This window comes from Hippocampus bargibanti, linkage group LG11, assembly GCF_051943395.1.
Source record: "Hippocampus bargibanti isolate YZ-2025 linkage group LG11, ASM5194339v1, whole genome shotgun sequence".
Lineage (NCBI taxonomy): Eukaryota > Metazoa > Chordata > Actinopteri > Syngnathiformes > Syngnathidae > Hippocampus > Hippocampus bargibanti.
In genome coordinates, this window is record NC_142744.1 from 16,955,270 (window position 1) to 16,981,761 (window position 26,492).

A 26,492-nucleotide genomic window follows, 5' to 3' on the forward strand; every position below is an offset into this window, starting at 1 on the left:
GTGTGCCTCACCTTCGCACAGTTTTGATAAAAATAAAATAAACACTGTAGTACAGTGTTTATAATGTACAGTGACTGTACATTATATACAACAGCTAAACTGTAGAAATTTCGTTCATATACTAAAAGCTTTTAAACACTTTAATGGCGATATGCAGAGGGACAGCAATGCGGTATCACTGCAGAGCAAGCCAGCACATTTAGCATAGTGATTGCGCAATCCATGGTGAGGCTCAGCCGGCTGCTGCCTCACCACTCATCTCTACTTAGTATTTGAACGGTAAATGTGAAAATTCCGCGAATTTGAAAAAAAAAATCCAAAAATGGCGAAGTTAAATGGAATAGAACGCTAAAGTACAAATCACTAAATAAATATAGCTGTTTAATTTATTTTGTCATTTGATATTTTCATGATGACAGGTGAGGCTATGCCTCACCTGCCTCCCCTGACTGCACGTCACTGCAAGTCGCCTTGGCACCTCCTCATCGTCCCCAAACAGCTTCAGACAGTCGCAGGAGGAGTGACTTTGTGTAACCCGGTACCGTCTGTGAGGGCACAGCAAAGAACAGCAGCAGCTGCCAGGCTGAACTGGGATTGACAGTAAGGGTGGGGCAATACACCACCATAACCACCTCTGCCAAGACACGAGGGGGGTGGGCGGGCAGCGGGGGGTTGGTATCGTCAGTGGCAGCTGGGCCGGGTGGACCAGCCAGCTGTGGAGCAGCAGGATGATGGTGGAAGTGGTGGTGACTGTGAGGTGCTGTTTAAATCAGAGCAGTAAATGAGGCCTCAAAATATTTTCACATTTTTTCAAGGTAACGCGTCCCCTCCCCCCCAAAAAAACCCTCAACAATCATAGAATATCGGACACACATTTGGCATACCATCTCTAACTCTCCCCCAGTGTGACTGATAGCCCCTTTCCTTCTAAAGAGGGAGAAAGAAGTTAATTCCGGGGCTACATCTGGACACAGCAGATATGCCGGCGAGCAGCGCCTGGTCATTAGCGTTGAGGAGATTAAGACAAATTAACTTGATCAAATCATTTCATGGAGTCATGTGATAGTATGGGGGAGTCAACATTTTGGGTGAATGAAGTCATAATATGGGGAGGGGTTGTTAATTTTGAGAGCGTAGATTTTTGGTGGGGGACAACTTTTAGGTAAATACTTGAGACAACTTTCATCAGGATTAAGTTGTAACGTTACAAGAAATAAGTTAATTGAGGTCAACTACATGTATAAAAGGACTAGAATCGGTTCATTTTGAAATATATGGAGAGACGTATCATTAAATTTTGTTGTAGAGGCCCTGTAAAAATTACATTGCATTAAAAATGATACGATACCCCCATCAAACAAATCATAATCTCTGAGTTGACCCCAATTTAACCATTTCTTATTCAAATCGAATCGTCCTCGAATTGTTTTGCACCACATATATCGAAAATTACATGACAAGAAACGTTAGACAGCAGAGGGGAAGAAAAAAACCGCCTCAGCAGTCACGGTGAGCATCTTGTTAGAGCGAGAGAAATGACTAGCGGTGGCTGTTTTTTCAGCCAAATTTAAGAACAAGAGTGCAAAAACAGATCAAAGATTCCTCGAATTTATTGTCAGAATGTACAGTGTTACATTACCATGGCACAAATGGGAGTGCCGCGTGGATGGGAATGCAAAATATTTAAAAACAGAACTAGATATATATCGATTTACATAATCGATAAATATATCTACGTATATATAAAACCAATAGGAGAGACCAGTGTTGCGCTCTCGCTGCTCGACATGGGACGCATCATCAAACAAGCCAGTGACAGGAAACTGCTCAAGCAGCCCCGAAATGTGACATGAGCATTATGTTTCACTTCTTATATTACATTAGGTGACAGTCGTGACACTACTTAAAAAAACACAACAGCCAAGACACGTGCTCCAATAAAAGAAAACATTCTACCATTATTAGCCATCAAACACTGTCAGAAAAATTATTTTAGGACCTCTTATTTCTTCAAATTGCAGTCAATAGGCGAAATGAGTATGAGGGCCACACTGAAAACAAACTAAAGGAATGAAATAAGAAAAGGATGAAGCAATCATTTTGGAAGAACAAAATACGTGAGACAACTTTCACCAGGATTAAGTTGTAACGTTACAAGAAATAAGTTAATTGAGGTCAACTAAAAGTATAAAAGGACTAGATTCGGTTCATTTTGAAATATATGGGGAGACATTAAATTTTATTGTAGAGGCCCTGTAAAAATTACATTGCATTAAAAATGATATGATACCCCCATCAAACACATCATAATCTCTGAGTTGACCCCAATTGAATCATTTCATATTCAAATCGAATTGTCCTTGAATTGTTTTGCACCACATATATCGAAAACCTGATCATTTTTGCTCCAAAGCAGATCACAACTACAATGTGGTCTGCGGCAAAAAAAGGCTGACACGCAAGCATTTTAAAGGGAAAAAAACAACTAAGATATGTCCCAAAAAATAAATAATGACATGAATTATGGTAATTGTATGATGCATTTTATGAGCATAAAGATGAAATTTGACAACTTTGTAAACCCTCTCACAACAAAACGACTATAGACTATTTATTCTGGAAATGTCTCAAAATTTCACACCTTTTCATTTTTTCAGTGTGGCCTTTCGCTTCTTTTGTACACAACTGTTGCACTTCCTTGATGTTCAAATCAGTTTCTGCTACATACACCAACAAACCTATGGCCACATCTTGTGCCCCCCGCCCTAATCGTTCTTTTTTTTTTGTTTTCCTTCACCACTCAAGTTCGCACAGCTTATTTAGTAAAGCAAAGATGCATTACCATATAAAAACATGTCACTGTGCTGATAACCTCCACCCCCCTTCTCCAAACAACTGCTTGACACATTATACATTTTAGTACTCGCCTTCAATGTTGTACCCAAAGTCATCTATCTCTAAGAGAAATAAAATTTAAATTGATTTTTTTACACCACTGAATACATAGACTCGCGTACCTGCACGGGCAGGCGTGACAAAGAAGTTTGGATGCTGTCTAAACTTGACTCTGTTCCCCTCTACCTTTTTACAGAGCCTTCACTCACTGCTGGCATTATCGCTTCTTCTTATTAACAAGGAGCTGAAGCATGAACCACAGGAGAAGGAATTTTGACAAGCCCGTGGGGGGGGGAAATAATAAAATTAGGCGCACAGTTGGCGCAATGCTCAAGGATAAGGCAGCTCCATCTTCAAGGCACTGCCGCTTTGAGAAGTACTGGACCACAAAAACAAACAAAAATGGGGCAAGGAGGATAAGTTGAGAAGACATGTTCATGAGCCAAAAAACAGGGTGAGGAATGGGGATTTTTTTCATCAGGGTTGTTTGTGCTGCCGTGACTCATATCATCTGTGGTGGGTAGGGGGAAGCGTTTCTCATTGCTGGTAATTTCCATACTGGCCCTGTGAGGGAGGATGGGGAAGAAAAGTGACAGGACTCAAGTAAGCGATTTCGATATAAATAAAACATCAAGGTCCGACAAAAATGACCTCTGAGCTATCACCAAAAACATCTGTGACTTCTATGATAGACAGAACGCCCTGACATATGGCTGCGTTTGCCTGTATCCACCAGCAGATGGGAGCAGATCTTCACAAGTGGCGAGCTCTAAAAACTACCGGAGACACTGGAGTTTTACAGTGGGGACTCTTGATTTGCTTGAGTAGTGTTTCTCAAAGTGTACCCCACAGTCGACTGACCGGTGGTCTTCAAAAAACCACGAGGTGTTCGTGAATGAATAAAAACATGTGAAGCAGATTGGACAATTGTGCTGTCGGATCAGTGCAACGAGGACGAATAACAAAATGCAAGCCATTTCTTTTCGTTACAAAGGAGTCTTATGACCACACTGGAAAAGTCCAATTTTGTAATATTGTTGTTACTATGGTTTTATATAAAGTCTTTGTCGTATGAGACAGGCAAAATTTGAGCCAGGAAAAGGGCTTTTTTTCTTGCAATGGTTTTATTTTATTCTCTAAAAAGGAAAATGTTATTCATAATTTTAAGATTTTTTTTTCAGTATTTCCAAAACGAAATACGTTTTTTAAAATAAAGGCACAAGTTGCATTTTTGTAAAATATTTTCTAATGAAAATATGTTTTATGGAAAAGTAGAGCTACATTTCACAGTAATCAAGGGTTTTTTTCAGTAAAATGGCCTTTTTCTCCAAAACTGTTTGATTTAAATAAGAGGCAGAGTTTAACAAAAAGGCTTTTTTAAATGCTGACGGTCCAGGGACCTATTTGAATTCTCAGCAGGAAAAAAAAGTTCCATCTTAAATTTATTTTGCATTCCTGCAGAGAGTAAGCACCCATCTGAGCCTATCCGAGAGCTCTCTTGAATATTTTCAGTTTACATAATTCCTTAAAACATTTGCCTATTCCGGTATTATTTTTCCATGAAACTTCCAGTATAGTAAAAGTATAACCAAAAAAAATCCCATGACCTATCAGTGTCTGAAACAATATCTGCCCGGACACCCGGGGCGTGCAACTTTTACGACAGGCGTACAACTTACAGAACGTCTCCGCCCGGGCGGCCGACAACTTGACAAGCGCACTTCGGTGCGCTTGACAATTTGCATAATCGGCACAGCAGCCAATCAGAAGCCTGCTTTCTGCTTCCGGAGCGTTATAGGAGGCCGATAGCCAAGTAAACACAACAGTTGTCAGCGAGTTCGATCATTGTTTTGTAAGCTTATGCCTTTCATTTTCGGTTTGATGAATGACAGACTTCGCGTTTTAGTACGATGGTGATATCGTGTGTGATTGTTGGCTGTACGAACCGTTTTGTCAAAGGATCCAGGTTAAAATTTCACCAAATACCGATCGCTGAAGGAAGAAAACAAACCGATTTGTTTGGCAATTTGCATACTGGGCACGGCAGTCCATCAGAAGCCTGCTTCGTGCTTCAGACTTTCCCGAGCGTTATAAGGTTGTGCATTTGCATATCATTTTCCAAAGTAGACGCACAGAACCTCAGCTCCAGAAGATTCAAAAGAAGCTAAAAAAATTATGACGCTACAAAACGTGAATGTACATTATCCCGTGACTGTAAAGTGTCCTTGAGAGTTTTGAAAGGCGCTTAGAAATTAAATTTATTGGTATTAAAAGCATCGTGGAAAGAGGAGTTGACATGGCTTGTAGCAAATAACGCAACGCAAACAGTGTATGGACAAAAGACAACTGGAGTAAAATCTTCAGCAAGGGATATTTACCATAGATTAAGCAAGGGAGCATTTGTGGTAGGTACATCCCTAATTAAAAAAAATCCTTTATACTTTGCAACAATGTTTTTTTTGCGATTAGTCGTCTTATTGTGTTTGAAGTTGTGAAAAATGGGGCAGGCAACTTTATGGCCGGGCAGGCAACTTTTCAGAGTTGTCTGCCCTGGTGTCTGCTAACTTTGTGTCATGAGTTTCAGACACTGCCAATATTTTGGTTGGCATTGTAAAATTGTTACAATTACTATATTCTTCAACTTTCCCCAAAAATACAATTTGATCTTTTCATTAAGTCTGTAGAAACAAAAAATAAAATAATAGAAACAAACGATCAAATAAATGATTTCTTTTATCCTAGTAAGTTTAAAACTTTATTTGTTCATGACCATATTTAGTTTATTTGCTTTGCAGTGTGGCCCTAACACTCATTCATGTATGAGCATTCCAGTCAGTCCATCAGGGTTCATTGTACTTTTGCTTGCGGAAAAAAAAACCCGGTTTTCATGCATGGTTTTTGGCAAGTTTAGATACAAATTGTTCATAGGTTCAGCCTTCCAACTTGCTCTAGTCCACAGTAACCTGCTGGATTAGTAAACAAGGCCGCTAATTTTGTATACCAGAAGTATGAATTGTTGGAACATTTTTGGGGAGGTTGTGTGTTTTTTTTTTATGTGAACAAATTTGAGAAACACTGTACTCGAGGATGGGTCTGTTCAGTGAGATAGATTCAGGGCAAGGAAGTAGTAGCTAATGTATTTCTAAACAGGGGTCGAAGTATGTTTAATTGAATAGTATGACTTCAATCCAAAGAATGAAATACATTTTTTTATATGTTGAGTAAAAACAAACAGAATGTATATATTTTGACTCTGGGCAAAGCATGCTGTTTCCTGACCTCTTTGCATATGAATTCGACCCCTGGCTAACCAACAATGTTAAAAAGGAACACAAATGACAATATTTTCACCTTACAAAAGAAAGAGGAGAAGAAAATAAAGGAAAGAAAAGAGACAGAAGGAAAACATAAAATGCAAAATTGAGGCTAGGTATTCAAAACATCTAGATTGGATGTTGAGGTCTTCACAGCAACCATTTACCTTTGCTTCTTATAGAGCTAGTCAGGGGGTTCAAATCCCCGGGCCTTTATTTCCTCATGTGCCCCTGAATATTCAAAGATAAATATGTCAAAGTGTCGCTTTGGTCCCGAACATTTGAGACCAAAGGATATTACAGGGCAAGAAGAAACACGGCAGTTAGCAGCAAACTTAAGGAAGAAGCCTTAATATTATTATTTTTTTCCCCTGAAGGGGGCGTGCCACATTAGCCAGAATACACAACCGAGATTAACACAGGAATGGCAATAGCAACATACACAAGTAAGCGCAAATACAATGAGAGCATGCACAAAATACACACCATTGAAAAAAAAACTAGAGTGACAAATTACGGCCCCATGTGTAGTTGCGCTGTATAAAATCTCGCTGTTGACAGTGCCGGCCGTATACTCACCTGGTCGTAGCCGTAAGGGCGCTGCTGCTGGCCTTGTGGAGGTCCGGGCTGAGGGGGGCGGTAGCCACCATACTGCTGTCCCTGCCCCTGAGGGTAGTTGGGGTACTGTCCTGGGGCATTCTGAGAAGGACCTAAAATGAAGATTTTGGTTAGAAGAATGAAGGAATGATAGATCTGCACTGAATGATAGATCTGCGCCGTTTTTGACCGGATAGTTTCGCGACTTTGTGGTGCCCAGCATAGATTCAAGGCAAATTGTGCTGGATTTCGGAAAGTATCCTCAAAAAATTTATAACAATGCTCTGTTATCACAACTCTGTATTTATCCGGGCCTGGAACCGGCACAAAAGTTCCGACACTGGATTGTGTCCCCTTGAACAAGCAACTCTATGAATTTAATAAAGATGTTCAATAAAAGGCTCCCAAACACAGTACTAAATATGTCTGTCTTTTATGACACCATGTGGCCAGTAATTCATCAAAACAAATCTAACACCAAATGTCTCCTCCAAAGCTATTATATACTGTGCCTCACCATGTTTTCACAACTCCATGGCAACGCTTACGTTGAAATGGATTTTCAGATTCCTGTCACGCCTCCAGACACACTGATGACAAAATCCACTTTTCAAAAATAGCTTTGGGGCATGTTTAGTCACACTACTTCAGATGAGGGTAGGCGTCAATACGCATTCTGGGAGTAAAGTATAATGATGTTACTGGTATTATTCCAATTAATGTCAAATAAAACAACAGTTTAAAATTCAAAGCAAAAAGTGATTATAATCTGCAGTCGTTTAAAATCTACTATTGCTGTCACGGTCTCGAGGTAAAATATGGTAATAAAACTCACCATAGCCTTGCTGCTGCGGCGGGTAGGCCTGCTGACTAGGATACTGCTGCTGGGGAGGGTAACCCTGCTGCTGTGGGGGGCCTTGCTGATAGGCCTCTTGCTGTTGACCATACTGGGCATTACCTTCAAGTGGTGCGAGTCAGGACACAACTGGGTTAATACACCCATTGAATGCAAGACACTGGTAATGGTGGAGCATTCCAGAGTTGTTTTCGGTACAGTCGGTGATAGGCAACACACATGCACGCGCACACATACACACACAAAAAAAATCTCTACCATGGGGAATAATGCATGATCAGGAAACAGAGTTTTGAGGGGCCACATATATACTACACCGTTTTGTTGTACTTTGTTTTTGTAAGCACAAACAACATAGCACCATTGTCAAGGAAGAATTGAATTGCCCAAGCTATGGTTGCTAATGTATAACACGAAAAATGTATACATTCAAGAGAAATGGCACTTAGCTGCAACTATGGACTGCACACATTCAGTTCAACAACACAGAATCTCCACGCTTTGCCTTATCAATCACAATTGAATATGAAAACCAAGTATTGTGTGTAATGTACTCCGAACACTATTACACATCTGAAGACAATTCACAAAAGTCCGTCATCACCCTGTTCATGGTAATAGGAAAAATATTGCTGCCCTTATTTTCAAAGGAAATGTTTTGTTAGGTATGAAAAATCAAAGAAAAGGAGTGTTGTTAGTAGAAGGGAGGTGGGGGTACATACAAAGTAAATGTTGAATGAATAAAGAAAGTAAAGGGGTTAAGGATGTTCAGCATCCGTGTGGATGTGGTTATGTTTCGCAAGCAGCTGCAGATGTATGGCAGGAAAAAAAATCTGATGATTGAATAGACTGCTGATCATTGGTCGATGGTGTACACAATTTGGGAAGCGATGATGTCATTTCTTCAACTATGGTCACACGTTCCCCACCTCGAATTTAATAAAGTAACGGGGATGAGTGTGTTCTTCAGAATCAGAATCAGAATCATCTTTATTGCCACGTATGTAGAACACACAAGGAATTTGTTTCCGGTAGAACACGCTGCACTAGTATCGTCGTCAAAAAAACTGCTAAGTGGCACTTGAGGGGGCGTTTTGAATCACACCGTCTCATTGCATCATTTGTGTGTTAACACAAGTGCTGGTCTGACTGGAGGGATTTCTCCTACCTTCTGAGGCTCCCTGTCCTGCGTGACTGTACTGGTCCCCATAGTAGTCTTCCTGCCCTGGGTACTGCTGAGGGGGTCCTACATTCACATACACAACAGACACACAAGTACGGTAGATTCAAGGTGCGATTGGATCGGACGTGTGAGGTTGAGGAAGGAAGGTGTTGGCATTTGGCTTTCGGACCACTACTCTGAAAATGTATTGCATCAGGGAACCTGAAGTTGGTTGTGAGCCACCCGTGTGGAGGTGCATGGAGAGAAATGAGAGTAAGAAGTGCAGGAAAGTGGGTTAGAGAAAGGGAGTAGAAAGATCCACAATGGCAGCTTCCACACAGTCGCACATACACGCAGGAACTGGGATACCTTGCTGAGGCGGTCTATACGGGGGCATCGGCCTCTGCCCCATGACGTGATTGCCCTGGTTAACCTGGCCCATCATACCCATTGGGTTCTGCTGCCCTTGGTAGTGCTGGCCGCCCCCACCCGGAGGCATGTTGTACTGTTGGGAGGGAGGCTGCTGGTGCATCATGGGGCCTGAAGCAGATCGGACAGAAACCTCAAGAGCACAGCAGTGGGAGATGAACATCAAAGTTTGCAAGTTTACCTTGATTGGGTTGCATGTTCATACTGGGTCGCGGCCCGTAGTTGCCCATTGGCTGGCCTTGCGTCATGTTCATCTGGCTTTGCGCTGGCATTCCCTGTGACGAAGGGACAGCATGGTTGTAGCCGCCCATTGAGCCATGGCTGCTCGGCGGCATGTTCATAGATCCAGCGGCCATGTTTGGGGGCTGGTTAGGGCCTGGACCGGGGCCCTGCATGGGCATGTGATTTGGCCCTGGGCATAAATGACAGACAATGCAGATAACTCACAATGGCCTCTGAAGAGATTTATATACAGGAGACTATTTTACAAGTGGGATTTTCATTCAAGGTGGTGGATTCAGACACGCTAACCACTTGTCCGATGCGTGAATGACGCTGAGGTCATGTTGCTATTACGCAGAATAGTGAATATGCGAGAGTGGCTGCCTTTCCAGCAGCTCCTGTATTTTGTTTTTCTATTTCGTTCTTTCCTTTCCTCTTCCTTTCATAACTTTTATGCTGTGAAATGTAATTTTTTCCACTGCGAGACTAATAAAGGCAAATCCAATCCAATCAAATCCAATCCACTTTGCATTTATGTGTACATATATTTCAGTATGTTTAAATTAGGAACTCCAAAATATAAGATTGCAACAATTAATCAACAAGCAATTTTTCTCTCTATCTATTTTGCCGACATTCATGTGAATAATATTGAGGCTTCTTTTTTCTCAACAAAAATCCCCCCCCAAAAATATATTAAATAAAGGATGTGAAACATCAATATATCAGTAGGCACTCTGGGATGAGAGGATGTTGATAACGATAAGAGAAAGAATTGAGGTCCAAGACAAACAGGTGACATCATCCTTTAGTGGCAGGTCTGCACTGTTGCTAAGCAACCGAAGTGAGAAGAAATGAAGGAGAACAGGGAAGGGGATAGAAAAACGGCACAAAATAGAGGCAAATTCTACTTACCAGGCATCTGTCCGTTCATCTGGTTCTGCATGTGGGGGCCAGGTGGGCCGCAGCCCACCATACCCTCGGAGGGCATGTTGTGACCGTGACTAGGCTGAGGTGGACCTCCGCTCTGGTTCATCCCACCAGGGCCCATGCTCATGTTCTGAGTGGGTGGCTGCAAATATATGTAACACACAAATGAATTGGAGGGGGGGGAGGGCAGCAACGTTCTGACAAATCACAAGGAAACAAAAACAAACACACTGCACTTTTGAGTTTGTATTTTATAGCAGAACACATTTCAAAAGAACTTGTCTTCGTTAACGTCACAAGCAAGCTGGACGTATGCCACCTTCTCTGGGACAAGATAATCATTAGAGCCTGGTTAGTTTTGGAAAAGTCGCTGTTAAATTCCCATGCAAAAGTTCAGAAGGTTGAGGCTACCACAAGATCTGTTGCATTTTTTAATCATATGATAGTTACAGGGTTTATTTTGTCAGTCCCTTTCTTACAGAGAAGATGTAATACAAAATGGTCTTGGAATGAGACAGATTTGTTCTATGATTTATTTTTAATTAGAACCAAGGGACAGTTGGACCCTAGCCCAGCTGACATTTGGGTGAGAAGCGGGATTCACCCTACACTGGTTTCCAGCCAATTATTGGGCCTGTGTAGACCCGTCACATAGATACCAATCGCATTTTATTATAATAACAATAACAAAAATACTAACATTAAATAATAATAATATATTTCATTTATTAGCGACTTTCAAAACTCTCAAGGACACTTTACAGTCAGTCAAAGTTTTTCAACGGGTGAGCAGCGGCAGCCAGACGCGCCAGCGTTTACTCAACTCGAAATTAACACACAACATGAACTCAAATATAAAATGGTCATACAAAAGCGTGAAAGTCTGATCCTCAAGGGCCACTATCCTGCATGTTTCAGCATTCTTACTGTATGGTCATTGCTGATTATTTGTAGCAGGTATTTTGGAGGAAAGAAACGTGAATATGCAGGATAGTGGCAATCTAGGAAGGTATGTGGACATGCATGTTTTAGATGTTCCCCTCATCAAGTGTATTGGAGCAGGGACATATCTAAAACTTCAAAGAGAGTGGCCCTTGAGGCCCTGAGCTGGACACTTATGGTTTAGTCACACAACTCAATGTGAATACGCACACACACACACACACACACACACACACACACACACACACACACACACACACACACACACAATAAAAACAAACACACATTCATTCACATGAAGGAAACAAGGGAGTGGGGGCATCATCATTACTTGAAAAAGACCCCAAAATATGCAGATACTTACTGCTGGGAGAAGAGACTGCATGTTTTGATTAGAGTCTGCTATTGTGGCCAGGTACACTAAATTTCTGTGCAGTATCTGTTGATACCTGTCAATGTGCAGTGGGTGATCACCAACAGTCCATTTGTTTAAAAAATAATCTCAATGATCATAAAAACGGATGACAATAACTCACTGTGAACACTCTGTTGTTTTGCCTTTACTCTGGAAGTCCATAATACTCTGAATCAAATGGTTATTTTCATCAAGTAGCTGCAAAAGCGAGCAGAAATGCAAGTTATCCACTGTGACATACAATTCGAACAGACTGTCTTGACTGCGGTACTAAAAGGGGGCGTTTGATAAAACGTGCGTTCGATGCTAACAAAAGAAGTGTCTCGCCAGCTTGCTAAAAATGAACTCACACAAAAAAAACACTGGCACTAAGACTGAAGCTCGGTAGAAAACAAAATCTCAAACGAACGTGCATGTGTTTTAGAGTTTACATTCGGGATTCGCATCATTGTACCCAATCCGTCCAGAGCCAGTCGGGGAAGGATGGATATAGGTTAGCACTAGACTAGCATGGTCTCAAATAGCACAGCCTCCATTCTGCGACGCATTCAAAATGATAAATTACCTTCTGTATTCCGGCGGGGGTGATATCACCCTTGCCACGCTGTCTATGGGGTGCAAACGCCACCGACATGGTGATACTTGAGCTGAATTAAATGACCGAGATCATAAAAGGCTAAAAGTCGCGCGCACACTTAGCAAATCTGGACAACCCAACACAGTTGAAATAGTGATGTGTCGTTCGCGAACGAAACGGCTGTTGTATTCGGCTCATTGGAGACTGGCTCCGTCTCTTAACCCTCATATTATGTTGGAAAGAAATCACGTTGATTATGTTGTGGGCCATTTTACCCATATGTAAAAATCCACACAAAACATTCAAATAACTGTTTTGTGTTTCTGAGATGTTTTAAACATACTTTAAAAGAGAGACAAAATATTTCTATCTCATTGAATTATTTTAATACTGTTTTGAAGAAAGTAAAAAGAAAGGATATTCAGTGATTTAGTTGCCACAAAAAAATGGAAACAGGTCAAATTGACCCGTAACATAAGGTTCATAGGTTTAAGTGGGAGCCGCCTGAGGGACCCCCTTTGCTTGAAGCCACACATGACTGGTCAAAATTAATGGTAAAGATTACACACGCATACAGACACACACACACACACACACACACACACACACACACACACACACACACACACACACACACACACACACACACACACACACACACACACACACACACACACACACACACACACACACACACACTCTCTCTCTCTCTCTCTCTCTCTCTCTCTCTCTCTCTCTCTCTCTCTCTCTCTATATATATATATATATATATATATATATATATATATATATATATATACGTCTGTGTAAGCTCTCAGATGACGGCTGAAGAAACCTTCTCATCGATATATATATATATATATATATATATATATATATATATATATATATATATATATATATATATATATATATATATATATATATATAAAAAACTCGATGAGGATATGGAAAACCACACTTTAAGCCAATGGCAAGCCACTAACGCAAGTGTCCATCCAATGAGGCTTATACCAAGGTGATGCACTCTCCCCGCTGCTGTTCTGCATAGGACTGAACCCCCTCAGCCAGATAATCGCCAAGACAGGCTATGGATACCGCCTCAGAAATGGAGCTACGATCAGTCACCTCCTCTACATGGTGACATAAAGCTATATGCTAAGAGCGAAAGGGACATAGACTCCCTGATCCACACAACCAGGATCTACAGCAGTGATATCGGAATGTCATTCAGGCTGGAGAAATGTAGTCGGATGGTGACTAAGAGGGGCAAGGTAGTCCACACTGAAGGGGTCTCACCCCCTGAAGGAACAATAGCAGACATTGAAAACAGCTACAAGTACCTAGGTATACCACAGGCCAATGGCAACCTCGAACTAGCAACAAGGAAAGCGGCTACGACCAAATACCTCCAGCGGGTGAGGCAAGTCCTCAGAAGCCAGCTCAATGGCAAGAACAAGACCCGGGCAATAAACAGCTATGCCCTGCCAGTGATCAGATACCCTGCAGGAATAATAAGGTGGCCAAAGAAAGAGATCCAGACCACGGATGTTAAGACCCGAAAACTCCTCACCATGCATGGAGGGTTCCATCCCAAGTCCAGCACCCTGAGACTGTACACAACCCGTAAGGAAAGAGGCCGGGGACTAGTGAGTGTGAAAGCCACTGTCCAGGGTGAAACATCCCAGCTCAATGAATACATTAAAGAGAAGGCTCCAACGGATGATGTACTGAGAGAATGTCTCAGAAAATGGGGAACAGAGGATGAGGTGCTGGATGAGGGACAATCATGGGATGAAAAGCCCCTACACGGGATGTACCACCGAACCATAGCAGAAGTGGCTGATCTCAAGAAGTCCTATCAGTGGCTAGAGAGGGCTGGCCTAAAGGACAGCACAGAGGCACTCATCCTGGCTGCCCAAGAGCAGGCCCTGAACACCAGAGCCATCGAGGCAGGGATATACCACACCAGACAAGACCCAAGGTGTAGGTTGTGCAAAGAGGCACCTGAGACAATCCAACACATAACTGCAGGGTGTAAGATGCTGGCAGGGAAAGCCTACATGGAGCGCCATAACCAGGTGGCTGGCATAGTCTACCGAAACATCTGTGCGGAGTATGGACTGGAAACCCCAAGGTCAAAATGGGAAACACCTCCCAAGGTGGTGGAGAATGACCGAGCAAAGATCCTGTGGGACTTCCAGATACAGACTGACAAGATGGTAATGGCCAGCCAACCAGATATTGGAAAGGAAAGCCGTTGTCCTGGATGTAGCGGTCCCGAGTGATGGAAACATCACAAAGAAGGAACATGAGAAAATCGAGAAATACCAAGGACTCAGAGAGGAGCTGGAGAGAGCCTGGAAGGTAAAGGTGACAGTCGTGCCTGTGGTGGTCGGAGCACTCGGGCAGTGACCCCCAAACTCGACGAGTGGTTGCAACAGATCCCGGGAACAACATCGGACATCTCGGTCCAGAAAAGCGCAGTGCTGGGAACAGCACGGATACTGCGCAGAACCCTCAAGCTTCCTGGCGTCTGGTAGAGGACCCGAGCTGAAATGGGGGACAGACACCACCCATGGTGGGTGAGACGAGGATTTATATATATATATATATATATATATACATATATATATATATATATATATATATATATATATATATATATATATATATATATATATGCGAGTTGACAGCGGGGGGGCTGGGCTGCCTCTCCCGGCTGCCCTCCACCTGCTGTCAATTCGCTAATCACGGACATGGGGCATTTCTCTGATCGACTCAGCCTTCTTGCCACTGCAGTCCGCCACCTTCTTCACTAAACTGGACCTCCGGGACGCGTATCACCTGGTCCGCATCAAGGAGGGGGACGAGTGGAAGACCGCATTTAAGACTCCTTTGGGACATTTCGAGTATTTGGTAATGCCGTTCGGGTTGACCAATGCCCCCGGCGTCTTCCAAAGCCTCATAAATGACGTGCTGAGGGACTTTCTGAATGTATTTTGTTTTGTCTATCTCGATGACATTTTGATTTTATCAGAGTCCCTCGACGAACATCGGCAGCACGTCCGGCTGGTTCTGCAGCGGCTGCTGCAGAACAGACTCTTCGTCAAGGCCGAAAAATGCGAATTCCACATCCAGTCCCTCTCCTTCCTGGGTTTCATCGTTGAGCGGGGCCAACTCAGAGCGGATCCTGCCAAGACCAAAGAGGTGGTAGAGTGGCCGACGCCCACTACGCGCAAGCAACTGCAACGTTTTTGGGTTTCGCTAACTTCTACCGCCGCTTTATCCGTAATTAGAGCCAGAAGGCGCTACCCCTGACTCAATTAACCTCCTCCAAAACCCCGTTTAGGTGGTCGGAAGAGGTCGACGCCGCCTTTCGTCTACTTAAACGGGCCTTCACCAACCCACCAGTCCTCCATCACCCGGACCCCAACTCCGCCTTCACCGTGGAGGTGGAGGTGGACGCGGACGCGTCAGATTCCGGAGTGGGAGCGGTGCTCTCTCAGCGCTCCCCAGTCGACCAGAGACTCCACCCTTGCGCCTTCTTCTCCTGTCGACCACACGTCTAACTACGACGTGGGCAACCGGGAGCTTCTCGCAGTCGTGTGGGCCCTGCAGGAGGGGAGGAACTGACTCGAGGGGGCCAAAGAGCCGTTCACCATGTTCATGGACCACAAGAACCTGGCGGTCATCCGTTCAGCCAAGAGGCTGAACTCTCGCCTGACACGGTGGGCGCTCTTTCTAACACGCTTCTCCTTCACCCTCACTTACCGCCCAGGGACAAAAAACACCAAGCCTGACGTCCTCTCTCGGATCCACGAACTGGCGGAGAAGGACGACTGCGTGGAACCCATCCTGCCGGGCCGCCAGATTTTGGGGCCGCTCAGATGGGAGGTGGAGCGGAAAGTCCAGGAGGCGCTACAAGGTACCCCGGCACCCAATGAATGTCCAGCAGGGAGACTGTTCATGCTTCCAAGACAGGCATGCTTCCAAGGTGGCCTGTCACCCCCGGGTAAGACACACCGCGCACCTCATCGCCCAGCGGTTCTGGTGACCACGGCTCCGCAATGACGTGGTGGACTTCGTCAAGGCCTGCCTGTCGTGCGCCTGCGGCAAGGTGTCCCACCAGCCCCCGGCGGGGCTGCTCCGCCCGCTTCCAGTTCCTCCGCACCCTTGGTCCCACATCTCCTTGGACTTTATCATTCACGGTGGTGGACCGTTTTTCTAAATCGGCCCACTTTGTGCCGTTGGCCAGGTTGCCGTCCGCCATCGAGACGGCCACCCTCCTGGTCAACCATGTCGTCCGTCTCCAGGGATCCCTATGGACATCGTGTCTGACCGGGGTCCTCAGTTCATGTCCCGGGTCTGGAAGCGATTCTGCAGGGCCATGGGGGCGTCAGCCAGCTTGTCATCAGGGTACCACCCCCAATCCAACGGCCATACCGAGCGGAAGAACCAAGACCTGGAGGCGGCTCTGCGCTGCGTATGCCTCCATCGTCCCTCCGCCTGGGCCGTCCATCTTCCATGGGTGGAATACGCCCACAACGCCCTCGTCTCGTCAGCCACAGGTCGGTCCCCGTTCATGTCAGCCTATATGGCTACCAGCCGCCGCTCTTCCCCACACAGGAAGGCGAAGTGGAGGTCCCGTCGATACAGCACCATCTTTGGCAGGCCCATCGGGTGTGGAGGGAGACCAGGGCAGCCCTGTCGCATAATGCGGCCCGGAACCAGCGGGTCGCGGATCGTCGTCGCCGCCAGGCACCGGACTACCAGGTCGGGCAGGAGGTGTGGCTTTCCACTAGGGATCTCCGGCTGGCCGGAACGTCAGCCAAATTGGGGCCGCGCTTCGCGGGCCCTTTCCCCATCAAGGCCATCCTCAGTCCGGTCTCGGTCAGGCTCCGGCTGCCACCCACGATGAAGGTCCACCCAGTATTCCATGTGTCACTCATCAAGCCGGTGGAATCCAGCCCCTTGCCCCCCCCGTCCTGCCCAGCCTCCCCCTCCGCAGGTGGTGGACAGAGGACCAATCTACACTGTGCGGGAGATCCTGGACTCACGGCGCATGGGTAGGGGCTTCCAGTACCTGGTCGACTGGGAGGGCTACGGACCGGAGGATCGTCAGTGGGTCCCCCTAGCCTGGATCCTCCACCCGGTGCTTCTACAGGCGTTCCACGAGGCGTACCCGTGTAAGCCGGGTGGTCCGCCAGGAGGCGTCCGTTGAGGGTCGGGGGGGGGGGGGTACTGTCACGTGCGAGTTGACAGCGGGAGGGGGGGGGGGCGAGGCTGCCTCTCCCGGCCGCCCTCCACATGGGGCATTTATACGGTTCGCGGTCACCTCGCCAATGCCGGATGATTCACTCACCTCGCCACTCTACCGTACCTGGACTCTTTCTCCGATGTGCGATTGTATCCGGTCCGAGGTATTCTCCCCGCGTCCAATTAGCTTATGTCATCTTCCGGGATTGTGTAATTTTGCACCCTCGTGTGCCATTTGCTTTCTGCCGTAGTAAGCAGGTCGGATCACCACCTGCCTTCTTACTCGCTGTGTTTTCTTTTGTTTGTGAATAAACATCCTGCTTTGTTGGTACTTCTCTGTCGCCTGCTTTGGGATCCCAAACACTCCACTTCGTTCGTTATCATATATATATTAGAATATCCGTAACGCGCATTATTGTCCGCGTTACGGATAATATATATATATATATATATATATATATATATATATATACAGTAAAGTCTCGTTATATCGATATCGGTTATAACGATAGTACCGCTTATTACGATATTATTTTCATTTCCCTTGCACATTTCTAGTCTTTTTATGTATAATTAGTACCGTTTAGTACGATACCCGGTTGTTACGATAATCCGGTTATTACGGTGCTCCTTTTCATCCCCCGCCGGCCATTTTTGTTGTTTACATCGATATATCCGTCGCGCCATTGGTCAACTTGGTCACGTGTCTTGTTACTTGAGCAGCTCTCCCGAGCAGACGCCATTTTCAGACGGCAGCTCGTGTGTATCAGACGGCTGCTCGTGTGTCTTCAACAATGGACTGTTTTGGATGCCATCAGAGCAATTTCCAAAGCGTGGAGCACGGTGTCCGAAAACACCATCAAGAACTGCTTCCGTCACTGCAAATTTGAAAATCCAGGGTGCAGTGAGGAAACATCTGCAGCTAACGAAGAGGATGACGACAACATTCCTCTTGCAGTGTTGGCTGAAAAGCTAAAAGTCGCCGACATTGCATCGTATGTCGCAGTCGACAAAGACATTGCGACATTCTCAAGCTCATCAGATGCGGATATCGCAGCAGAGGTCAAAGCCAAGTATGCCACAGTAGATTCCCGTGATGATGATGATGCTGATGACGATGAAGAAGTAGCGACTGAATGCACACCTTTTGCAACTTCGACAAAAGCGTTGCAAGGGGTTGCGGACATGCGATCTTTCTTTGAATCCGTAGAAAATGCATCCGGTTTTTTAGAAGCGTTAAACAAGATGGAAGTGTTCATATTAAAATATAAAAATGGGAAGCAGAAGAAGATTGATGACTTTTTTAAATAGCTTACATACATACTAATTGCAGTGTTATGTACATGTACTGTTACATGAATGCAAGCGTTTTTTGCAACAATGTTTGTTGTTTTGTCTGCTGAAGCGTCATGATTTTGAAAATGACTGTACATTCCATACTGTGCATTAAAGGGCAACCAACATCACTTTTTGTGTTTCTTGAGTCAGTCAAAAAGCTGTTGTAACGTCACCGCTGCGCGCCGGCATTCTATTCAGGCACTCTCGAACGTCACGTAAGTTATGTAAACGTTGCAGTTTTGGTTTTTCATCCATGTACAGTATTTAATTGTGTTGCATCCAGATATCTTTATTGTTTGCAACAATCACTGTTTTTCATATTATTGTACATGCTGGCGTTCGTGGCTTCGTGTGAATAGAACTTGACGATTTAGCATTGGTTGGTTGCATTTTTGAAAGGAAATAGTCATTAAAAAGTGTAAAGACGTTTTTATTTTATTCACAACTTTATTTTTCACATTACTGTACAAAAAACATGTTAGATACGCAATCCATGAACCCAATGATGAAATTACATGCCATAACAAAGATGCCGCATTTACGCACCCCCCCCTACAGGATCGGATATATCGATAGTCCCGGTTATATCGATATTTTTTCGGATTCCCTTGCGTATCGATATAACGAGACTTTACTATATATATATATATATATATATATATATATATATATATATATATATATATATATATATATATATATATATATATATATATATATATATATATATATATATATTACATGAGTAATTCTTTTTACATATAAATGTTGCAACATTTTTGGAAGTACATTAATTTAAGCAACAAAAAAACTAAGGATCCATTTGGGACCTGAAAGAGCTGGTTCTTTTTGTTGAGCCTATCCATAAGCACCAGCTCTCTAAATAGAACCGGAATTCCCTTCACTACAGTTGATATAACACTCACAGACGCAATGCTGCAATGCACTCGTCCGGTTTTGGGAGGGGGTATAACTGATTTAAAAGTCTGTTTTAAAAGTATTTGTGTCAGAATATGTCTAAAGAAACGTATATAATGTTTAATTATACTTTATAATTTACATTATTTTAAATACGTGTATTATATTTACATAAGAAGGTATATATTTTTACTCTAAAACTCAAGGTACCCCTATTTTGCGTACATTGAAACAGTCCGGAGGCCACAGGAAATGAATACACAGGAATAGTATTTGAACACTTTTGTTCGGTAATAACCTACACTTCTGAAAAATTCATGCACTTAACATTTTAATTTAATTTTAATTATAACGTTGAGTTTATTTTCATAAAATGAACTGATTTAACAGTTAACCCTTTTCGTAGTGGTGGTTTACTAGCTCAGTTCCTGCGCATGCGCTGTTTTCGACAAGCGGCAGCGTTCGATTGAGTGTCTTTCGCCTTAAAACTAGCTGAATCATTTTGCTATTGTGTCTTTTCTTATTATTATTGTACGTGTCTTGCGAGGGTATGGCAGCAAGATACGATAGAGCTATCACTGTCTTCTCCCCGGATGGCCACCTTTTTCAAGTGGAGTACGCGCAAGAAGCAGTAAAGAAAGGCTCGACGGCGGTCAGTTGGCAAATGAAACTAAAATTAGCTAAAGCCCAACGCAGGCTAGTTAGCTTGTGGCTAACTTGCTTCTCTAGTATTGACCCTCACCGTTCATTATTGTCCGCGTTACGGATATTCTAATGCAGTTATTGTGCTATTGTGGTTTATGTTGTTTATGGACAGTGCCTAGACTGTTATTGAAAAACAAACTTTAAAAAGTGTTAACGGTTAGCATTCGCTCGCTGTGTCATGCTCAGAGCTATTCCTTTTCCAAGTTAAAATAAATCTGGTGAAAAGGAGAAGAGCACTATTGTTGAGTAGTAATAATTAAAAAAATAATAAGCATGTCGTCTTTTCACCTGGTTTCGTTAAATCAAAATTTAAGTTAAAACGATGTTCCCAAAAATGTATAGCTTTTTAATGTTTGCGTCCATTAAAATATTCAGAGCGCTTTACCTATTCCACATTTTATGTTAGAACCGTATTTCAAATGGAATATCAATTACTACGTTTCACAACTTATTTAAAGTACGAAAAAAGTTGTGTATAAAAAAATATAAGAAAGCACATTCATATTAATATTTACAGCCTTTGTGTAGTAATTTATAGATGCAAAAAGAAGAGACTGTTTGCTACTGTAACTGGAGCCCATTTCCAATCAAGTCTTTTCTTTAAATGCAGTGTTCCATAGATATTCTGGGGTTCAATAATTGCGATTCAGTCTGTTTCCTTTCATTTGTGACCAGAACCTCATCTATTTTATGAGATTTATTGCTGTTTTATAGCTTTCAGATTACGCACCCCATTTTTGCGGTGGCGCCTTTTCACCTAGTGAATGTTAACCCCATACCTGCAATTGATAGATTTAAAGGTTACTTCATTTGTTATAAGTACCCAATTGATCAAACCCCTGCATGACGTTGCTCTTTTTTGTCTGAATTAGGTGGGAATCAGGGGCAAAGATATAGTCGTCCTTGGAGTTGAGAAGAAATCTGTCGCAAAGTTGCAGGAGGAGAGAACCGTCCGCAAGATATGTGCCCTAGATGAGCATGTTTGCATGGCATTTGCAGGTGAGTGACGAATTATATTTCTGAATAAGACATGCACGGAAACATTCAAATGTCATTAGTCTCATATTCGATTCCTAAGTCCTTTTCACTGACCTTTTTCAGGGCTGACAGCGGACGCTCGTATCGTGATAAACAGAGCACGCGTTGAGTGCCAGAGCCACCGGTTGACTGTGGAGGATCCTGTCACAGTGGAATACATAACACGTTACATAGCCACCTTGAAACAGGTGCATATTTTGTTGTCATTCAATAAATTGGTGGCTTAACGGTCACATCCATGTCATTCGAAATGGTTTACTCAAATTTTTCAAACATTTTAGCGTTACACTCAAAGCAACGGTCGCAGGCCGTTCGGCATCTCTGCTTTGATTGTTGGGTTTGACTATGACGGAACACCAAGGCTGTATCAGACTGATCCATCGGGAACCTACCATGCCTGGAAGGTGACTTACTTTGGCTTTTTAATATCCATGCTGCATGTGTACAAAAAATGCGAAATCAGCATCTTTGATATTCTGTTAGGCGAATGCGATTGGCCGTAGTGCCAAAACGGTGAGGGAGTTTCTGGAGAAGAACTATACAGACGAAGCCATCGCTGGAGACAATGAAACAATCAAGTTGGCAATCAAAGCTTTGCTCGAGGTGGGTTTCATGTGCTCTTGAAGAGCAGTGCTCTTTCAATGCCACAACTGTCTGGACTGTCACTTGGGGAGTTATTGTTCTAAGGTAAGTATTTTTAACACGTACGAGACCAAGCACACGATGAGGCAAAAAAAATACATTTTGGTTACATGAGATGACCACTGTTGGCACAAGCAGCCGCACTTGGATCAACCAAAGCAGATGTGGGTTGTAGTACCAAGTCTGACCTGTGGGAGGTAGTGCCACATGAGATCAAGTCTGCAGGTAAATACAAAGTGGCCAGATGAGTCGTGAAAGGAGGAGAAAGAAACTATGCACATCATTGTGGTTGCAGTTTTTGACATTTTTATTACAGGGAATGACTGTGAGACGCTATTGATTCAACACCACCAGTCACTTCTCTCTGTCCCCAATAGTGGAATTAGCTTCAGCTCACTCCTTATTTTTTCATTTTTATGTCACATGAGACAAAGGCAAGGCCCAGGGGGCAGATCTGGCCCGCCCCATCATTTTATGCGGCATGTGGAAGCATGTCAACTTCCATGGTGCTTGCTAAAGTTGAACCAAAATTTCAAATTGTCGTCTTTACGACGTCATTGTTACAATTTTTGAACAATCAAATTTTCTTCGCTTCTTATGTCAAAACTAGTGCTCAATATTGTTGTTAATTACTGTGTATATATAGGTGGTTCAACATTTATATGGTTTAACAAAATTTCCAGTCATAACGGCCCTCCAATGGAAACCGTAACTACATTGTGGCACATGACAAAAATAAGTTTGACACCCCAGTTTTGTCATACCCTCGTGCCAAGAACCTGTCATTATCCGCACCTGTTAGGATTTGCCATCAAATACTGGACAAGTTTAAAGGTGAAGTGAATTTCATCCAGTCAACGTTTGAGTAATACTTGGTGACAAAACGATCAAATGTTTAATGCTGATGAAATCGGCCAATCCATTCCATCAAGCCATCGACGACCATCACAAAGGTAAATAAAACGACTTTATTATACAGTGCAGTTTATTTCTTTAGTTATAATACCATAGCACATTTATTATACGTAAAATAAGGTATATTGTGTAGTTTTAAGGCTTAGAAAATTATCTTTTATGGGGACTTGGGAATGAATTATTCTCATTTTAATGTTTTCCTATGGGAAATTAATTTTTGGGATACACACTTTTCGCCTTACACACTGGGAACCAATTAAGTTCGGAAGCCAAGGTATCACTGTATTATGTTTCATTACTGGTAGTTATATTGTTCCACAACCACCTTTTACCTCATTGCTTTCACCCATCCGTTCATTGTCTGAACCTTCATTTTGTATTTGTTCAACAGGTGGTCCAATCAGGAGGGAAAAATATAGAACTGGCTGTTATCAGACGAAATCAACCACTGAAGGTGATCTTCATTCACGTCGTTTCACTTGCGCATTCTATTCGAGTTCCCTGTAAACTCATCATGAGTGTCTGTTGGCTGTTATCAGATCCTCGATTCCAAGGAGATAGAGTCTCTGGTGGCTGAGATCGAGAAAGAAAAAGAGGAAGAGGCCGAAAAGAAGAAGCAGAAAAAGTCCACTTGAAATGTTGTTGGTTTTTTATTTTTTTTTATTTTTTTGCACTAGGATAATAAGGAAGTAGCATTTTGGGGAAGGTAAAGTGGGGGCTGATAACTCATTTATTTCACTGTAAAGAGGTGAGTCCTAACTTGAGATACTGCAGCAGATTTACGATACCTCCAGCTGTTTTAAGTGTGTAAATATTCATACATACATACATGCAGCACTCAAGTTAACTTCACGTTCAGGACACTTTTCTATTATTCATCAAAGTGCTTTGATGTTGACAAATATCAGATGTGTACAATTGACCATTCAGAATTGTCATTGTGAATAATTCTCAATAAAATATGGCTTGTTTATAAAGTCTTACTGACCTTCATATCCTGGCACAAAAGAGAAAACGCATCACATTATTTTGAGCTTTGTACTGGGGTCGTACAAAAACATAAGCCGAGGGGGACAAATGCATTTGTTTTTTATTCTCAGTGACACAACATTTGCAATTATTACAATACTCATACATAATCCACCGATATTTGCTTCAGGCCTTTGAAATCAACATGTGATATGTCTCAGTGTTTTATGTCAGTTCGCTAAATGCAAAAAAAAAAAAAAAATCAGTTCATTTAAATCACACTTTAAATACATGCTTTAATGACCAACCTATTCTGTGACATCAAATAGTGTCGTTCTAATGTGTTTTTTTTTTCTGCCTTTATTCCTTGAATCTGACTGCGAGATATACACCACACAAAGCACTCTTGTGCGAGTGGCTATAAAAGTGAGTCATTTTCATTGGTCAAAGGGATGTAACGTGTTAAGTTCATCCTGTCTACTAGATATCTAATTTACAACAGATTATTTTCTTACAGACAGTGTTTTTAGGTGTTCAATTACCTGACATGTTTCGGCGTATACTTCCGCCTTCGTCAGAGTGAAGCGGAAGTATACGCCAAAACATATCAGGTAATTGAACACCTAAAAAACACTGCCGGGATTTAACATGTACCAGTCAACCCTCTGTCATTTTAAAGTAAATTAGTGAGGTGTGGCCTAACCAGCCCCCTCCACCATTCCTCCGCCATCCCTTTTCACCTATCAAGCAAGCGCTGCTATGAATTCTCAATGACACAATTATGGCCTGTGGTCTGGCAGGGCTGCTAAATGGGATCCTGGCCTCAGACCCCAATGGGAACTTTCAGGGACTTTAATCTGGGAGCGCCTTTGAAAAAAGTTGTGCCATGCTGTGCTGAGGATCCCCGGGGGGCTTCCCTCTGACTCCAGCAAAGACATAATGGTGAATGGTTAAAGTCCTTCATTTCGAGTCATCTCCCCGAGCCAGGATTTCCTGAGTGGATGCACTGGCTGCCTTGACAAGAGCAACTGCACACTTTGTTTGCCATTTGTCTTCTTTGGAGTGCCTCATATGTGGGAGCTGTTTATTCTCTGGAAAAGGGACTAATTCACAGCTTTTTATCACTGTTTGCAGAGTTACACATACATTTGGGGAACTATTTTAGATAGGATCAAGAGAAGTAAATTCTTAAATGTGGACATAGTGGGTTGGTGGTCTGCATTTGCAAGGGTAAATCAATCTTCTTTTCCTTTTGGCTTTTCCCTTCAAGGGGTCCACACAGCAAATCAGTGTGCTCCATCTTTAGATGTTTGATCCACATGTTTGTTTTGGCCAAGCTTTTACGCCGGATGGCCTTCCTGACACAACCCTCTGTATTTATCCGGGCTTGGGACCGGCACAGGAAGACTTATGTCCCTTTGTGGCTACAGAACAAGCAACTCGCTCAGTAAAAGACTCAAACCCAAAATGGTAATCGGCACAGCAACATTCAAAGAAACAAAAACTATATGCGACTTTTACTGTGAAGTAGTAAATCAATGCCTATTAGAAATGCACCCTTGATCTCAGTTAACGCCACGATAAATACCCACAATCGCACTTGTTTTCTTTAGAGCATCTGGCCCTCAATCAAAAGGAATATACTTCTGCATTTACATGAATAACAAACTCACCAGAAGAAAGAAAATGTTAGAAAAAAAAAAGCTGCTACTATTGATCGGTGATGTCTGAACTCCAACCCCAGGTCTACTTTCTCGAGGCCTTCTGCAAGAAGAAACAATTAAAAAAAGGCTTGACATGACGAAACAACTTGTGACTATAAAGTGTCCTTGAGTTTTGAAAAGTGCTTATAAATGAAATGTATAATTATAATAAATTTGACTTGCTGTACATTATTGAGATTTTTATCGATAGGCAAAGAATGTGCTTACAACTTAATTAGTAATATTTCTTTTCATAATGGTCTTATTATCAATGACTCTATTGAATGTGGATGTCTGCTTATGCAGGATAGGGGCGGTCCTGATCCCAACAAGGCAAAGGGATGTGGGTCATTAAAATAAAACAACAGTTTGTCTTAACAAGTGTGAAAAATGGCTGAACCAATAAAAAAAACAAAAAAAGTGATTATTACATGAGTGGTTTTAACATGATACAAGTCAAATTATATCTAAGTGATCCTTGCATCCTTTGGTTTTCTGTCTTCGGCCCTCAAAGCTTAAAGTTGGGATATTCCTTGTGTAGATAAAACAGAAGAAGATGAACAAAGTCTCAAATTAAGAAATAATCTTGCCACCACAGCATGCATGACGTCACTCAAATTGGCTGATAGTAAACTGAAGGTTGAATGAAGGTAAACCAATGCAGTT

At 42.8% G+C, this 26,492-nt stretch overlaps 2 protein-coding genes across 5 annotated transcripts; one reads left to right on the top strand and one right to left on the bottom strand.

The window, feature by feature from the left end:
* Positions 1–1,594: 1,594 nt before the first annotated feature.
* ss18 (SS18 subunit of BAF chromatin remodeling complex) lies at positions 1,595–12,487 on the bottom strand. 4 transcript variants are annotated; one of them, XM_089008433.1, is made up of 11 exons: positions 12,328–12,487; positions 11,884–11,960; positions 11,712–11,796; positions 10,391–10,547; positions 9,435–9,665; positions 9,194–9,364; positions 8,831–8,908; positions 7,642–7,764; positions 6,789–6,919; positions 6,377–6,440; positions 1,595–3,459 (listed from the first exon to the last, which is right to left on the bottom strand). In XM_089008433.1, the coding sequence occupies exons 1-10, from the start codon at positions 12,394–12,396 to the stop codon at positions 6,423–6,425; spliced, it is 1,140 nt and encodes a 379-aa protein (XP_088864559.1). In that variant the 5' UTR covers positions 12,397–12,487; the 3' UTR covers positions 1,595–3,459; positions 6,377–6,422. The 4 variants fall into 4 exon arrangements, with proteins under 4 accessions (XP_088864559.1, XP_088864558.1, XP_088864561.1 ...); XM_089008434.1 differs by lacking the exon at positions 1,595–3,459 and adding an exon at positions 3,466–6,246; XM_089008432.1 differs by lacking the exon at positions 6,377–6,440.
* A 7,770-nt stretch (positions 12,488–20,257) lies between these two features.
* psma8 (proteasome 20S subunit alpha 8) lies at positions 20,258–24,137 on the top strand. Its single transcript, XM_089008777.1, has 7 exons — positions 20,258–20,506; positions 21,432–21,558; positions 21,661–21,785; positions 21,879–22,001; positions 22,081–22,200; positions 23,546–23,608; positions 23,694–24,137. The coding sequence occupies exons 1-7, from the start codon at positions 20,405–20,407 to the stop codon at positions 23,787–23,789; spliced, it is 756 nt and encodes a 251-aa protein (XP_088864903.1). The 5' UTR covers positions 20,258–20,404; the 3' UTR covers positions 23,790–24,137.
* Positions 24,138–26,492: the final 2,355 nt, after the last annotated feature.

Coding starts and splice junctions, on each gene's coding strand:
- psma8 (XM_089008777.1), top strand. CDS start 20,405: ATGGCAGCAAGATACGATAGAGCTATCACTGTCTTCTCCCCGGATGGC. Junction 21,786..21,878: donor ACATAGCCACCTTGAAACAG/GTGCATATTTTG, acceptor CAAACATTTTAG/CGTTACACTCAAAGCAACGG. Junction 23,609..23,693: donor GACGAAATCAACCACTGAAG/GTGATCTTCATT, acceptor GGCTGTTATCAG/ATCCTCGATTCCAAGGAGAT.
- ss18 (XM_089008432.1), bottom strand. CDS start 12,396: ATGTCGGTGGCGTTTGCACCCCATAGACAGCGTGGCAAGGGTGATATC. Junction 11,961..12,327: donor CCCCCGCCGGAATACAGAAG/GTAATTTATCAT, acceptor TCGCTTTTGCAG/CTACTTGATGAAAATAACCA. Junction 3,460..6,788: donor GCCCTTACGGCTACGACCAG/GTGAGTATACGG, acceptor CCTCCCTCACAG/GGCCAGTATGGAAATTACCA.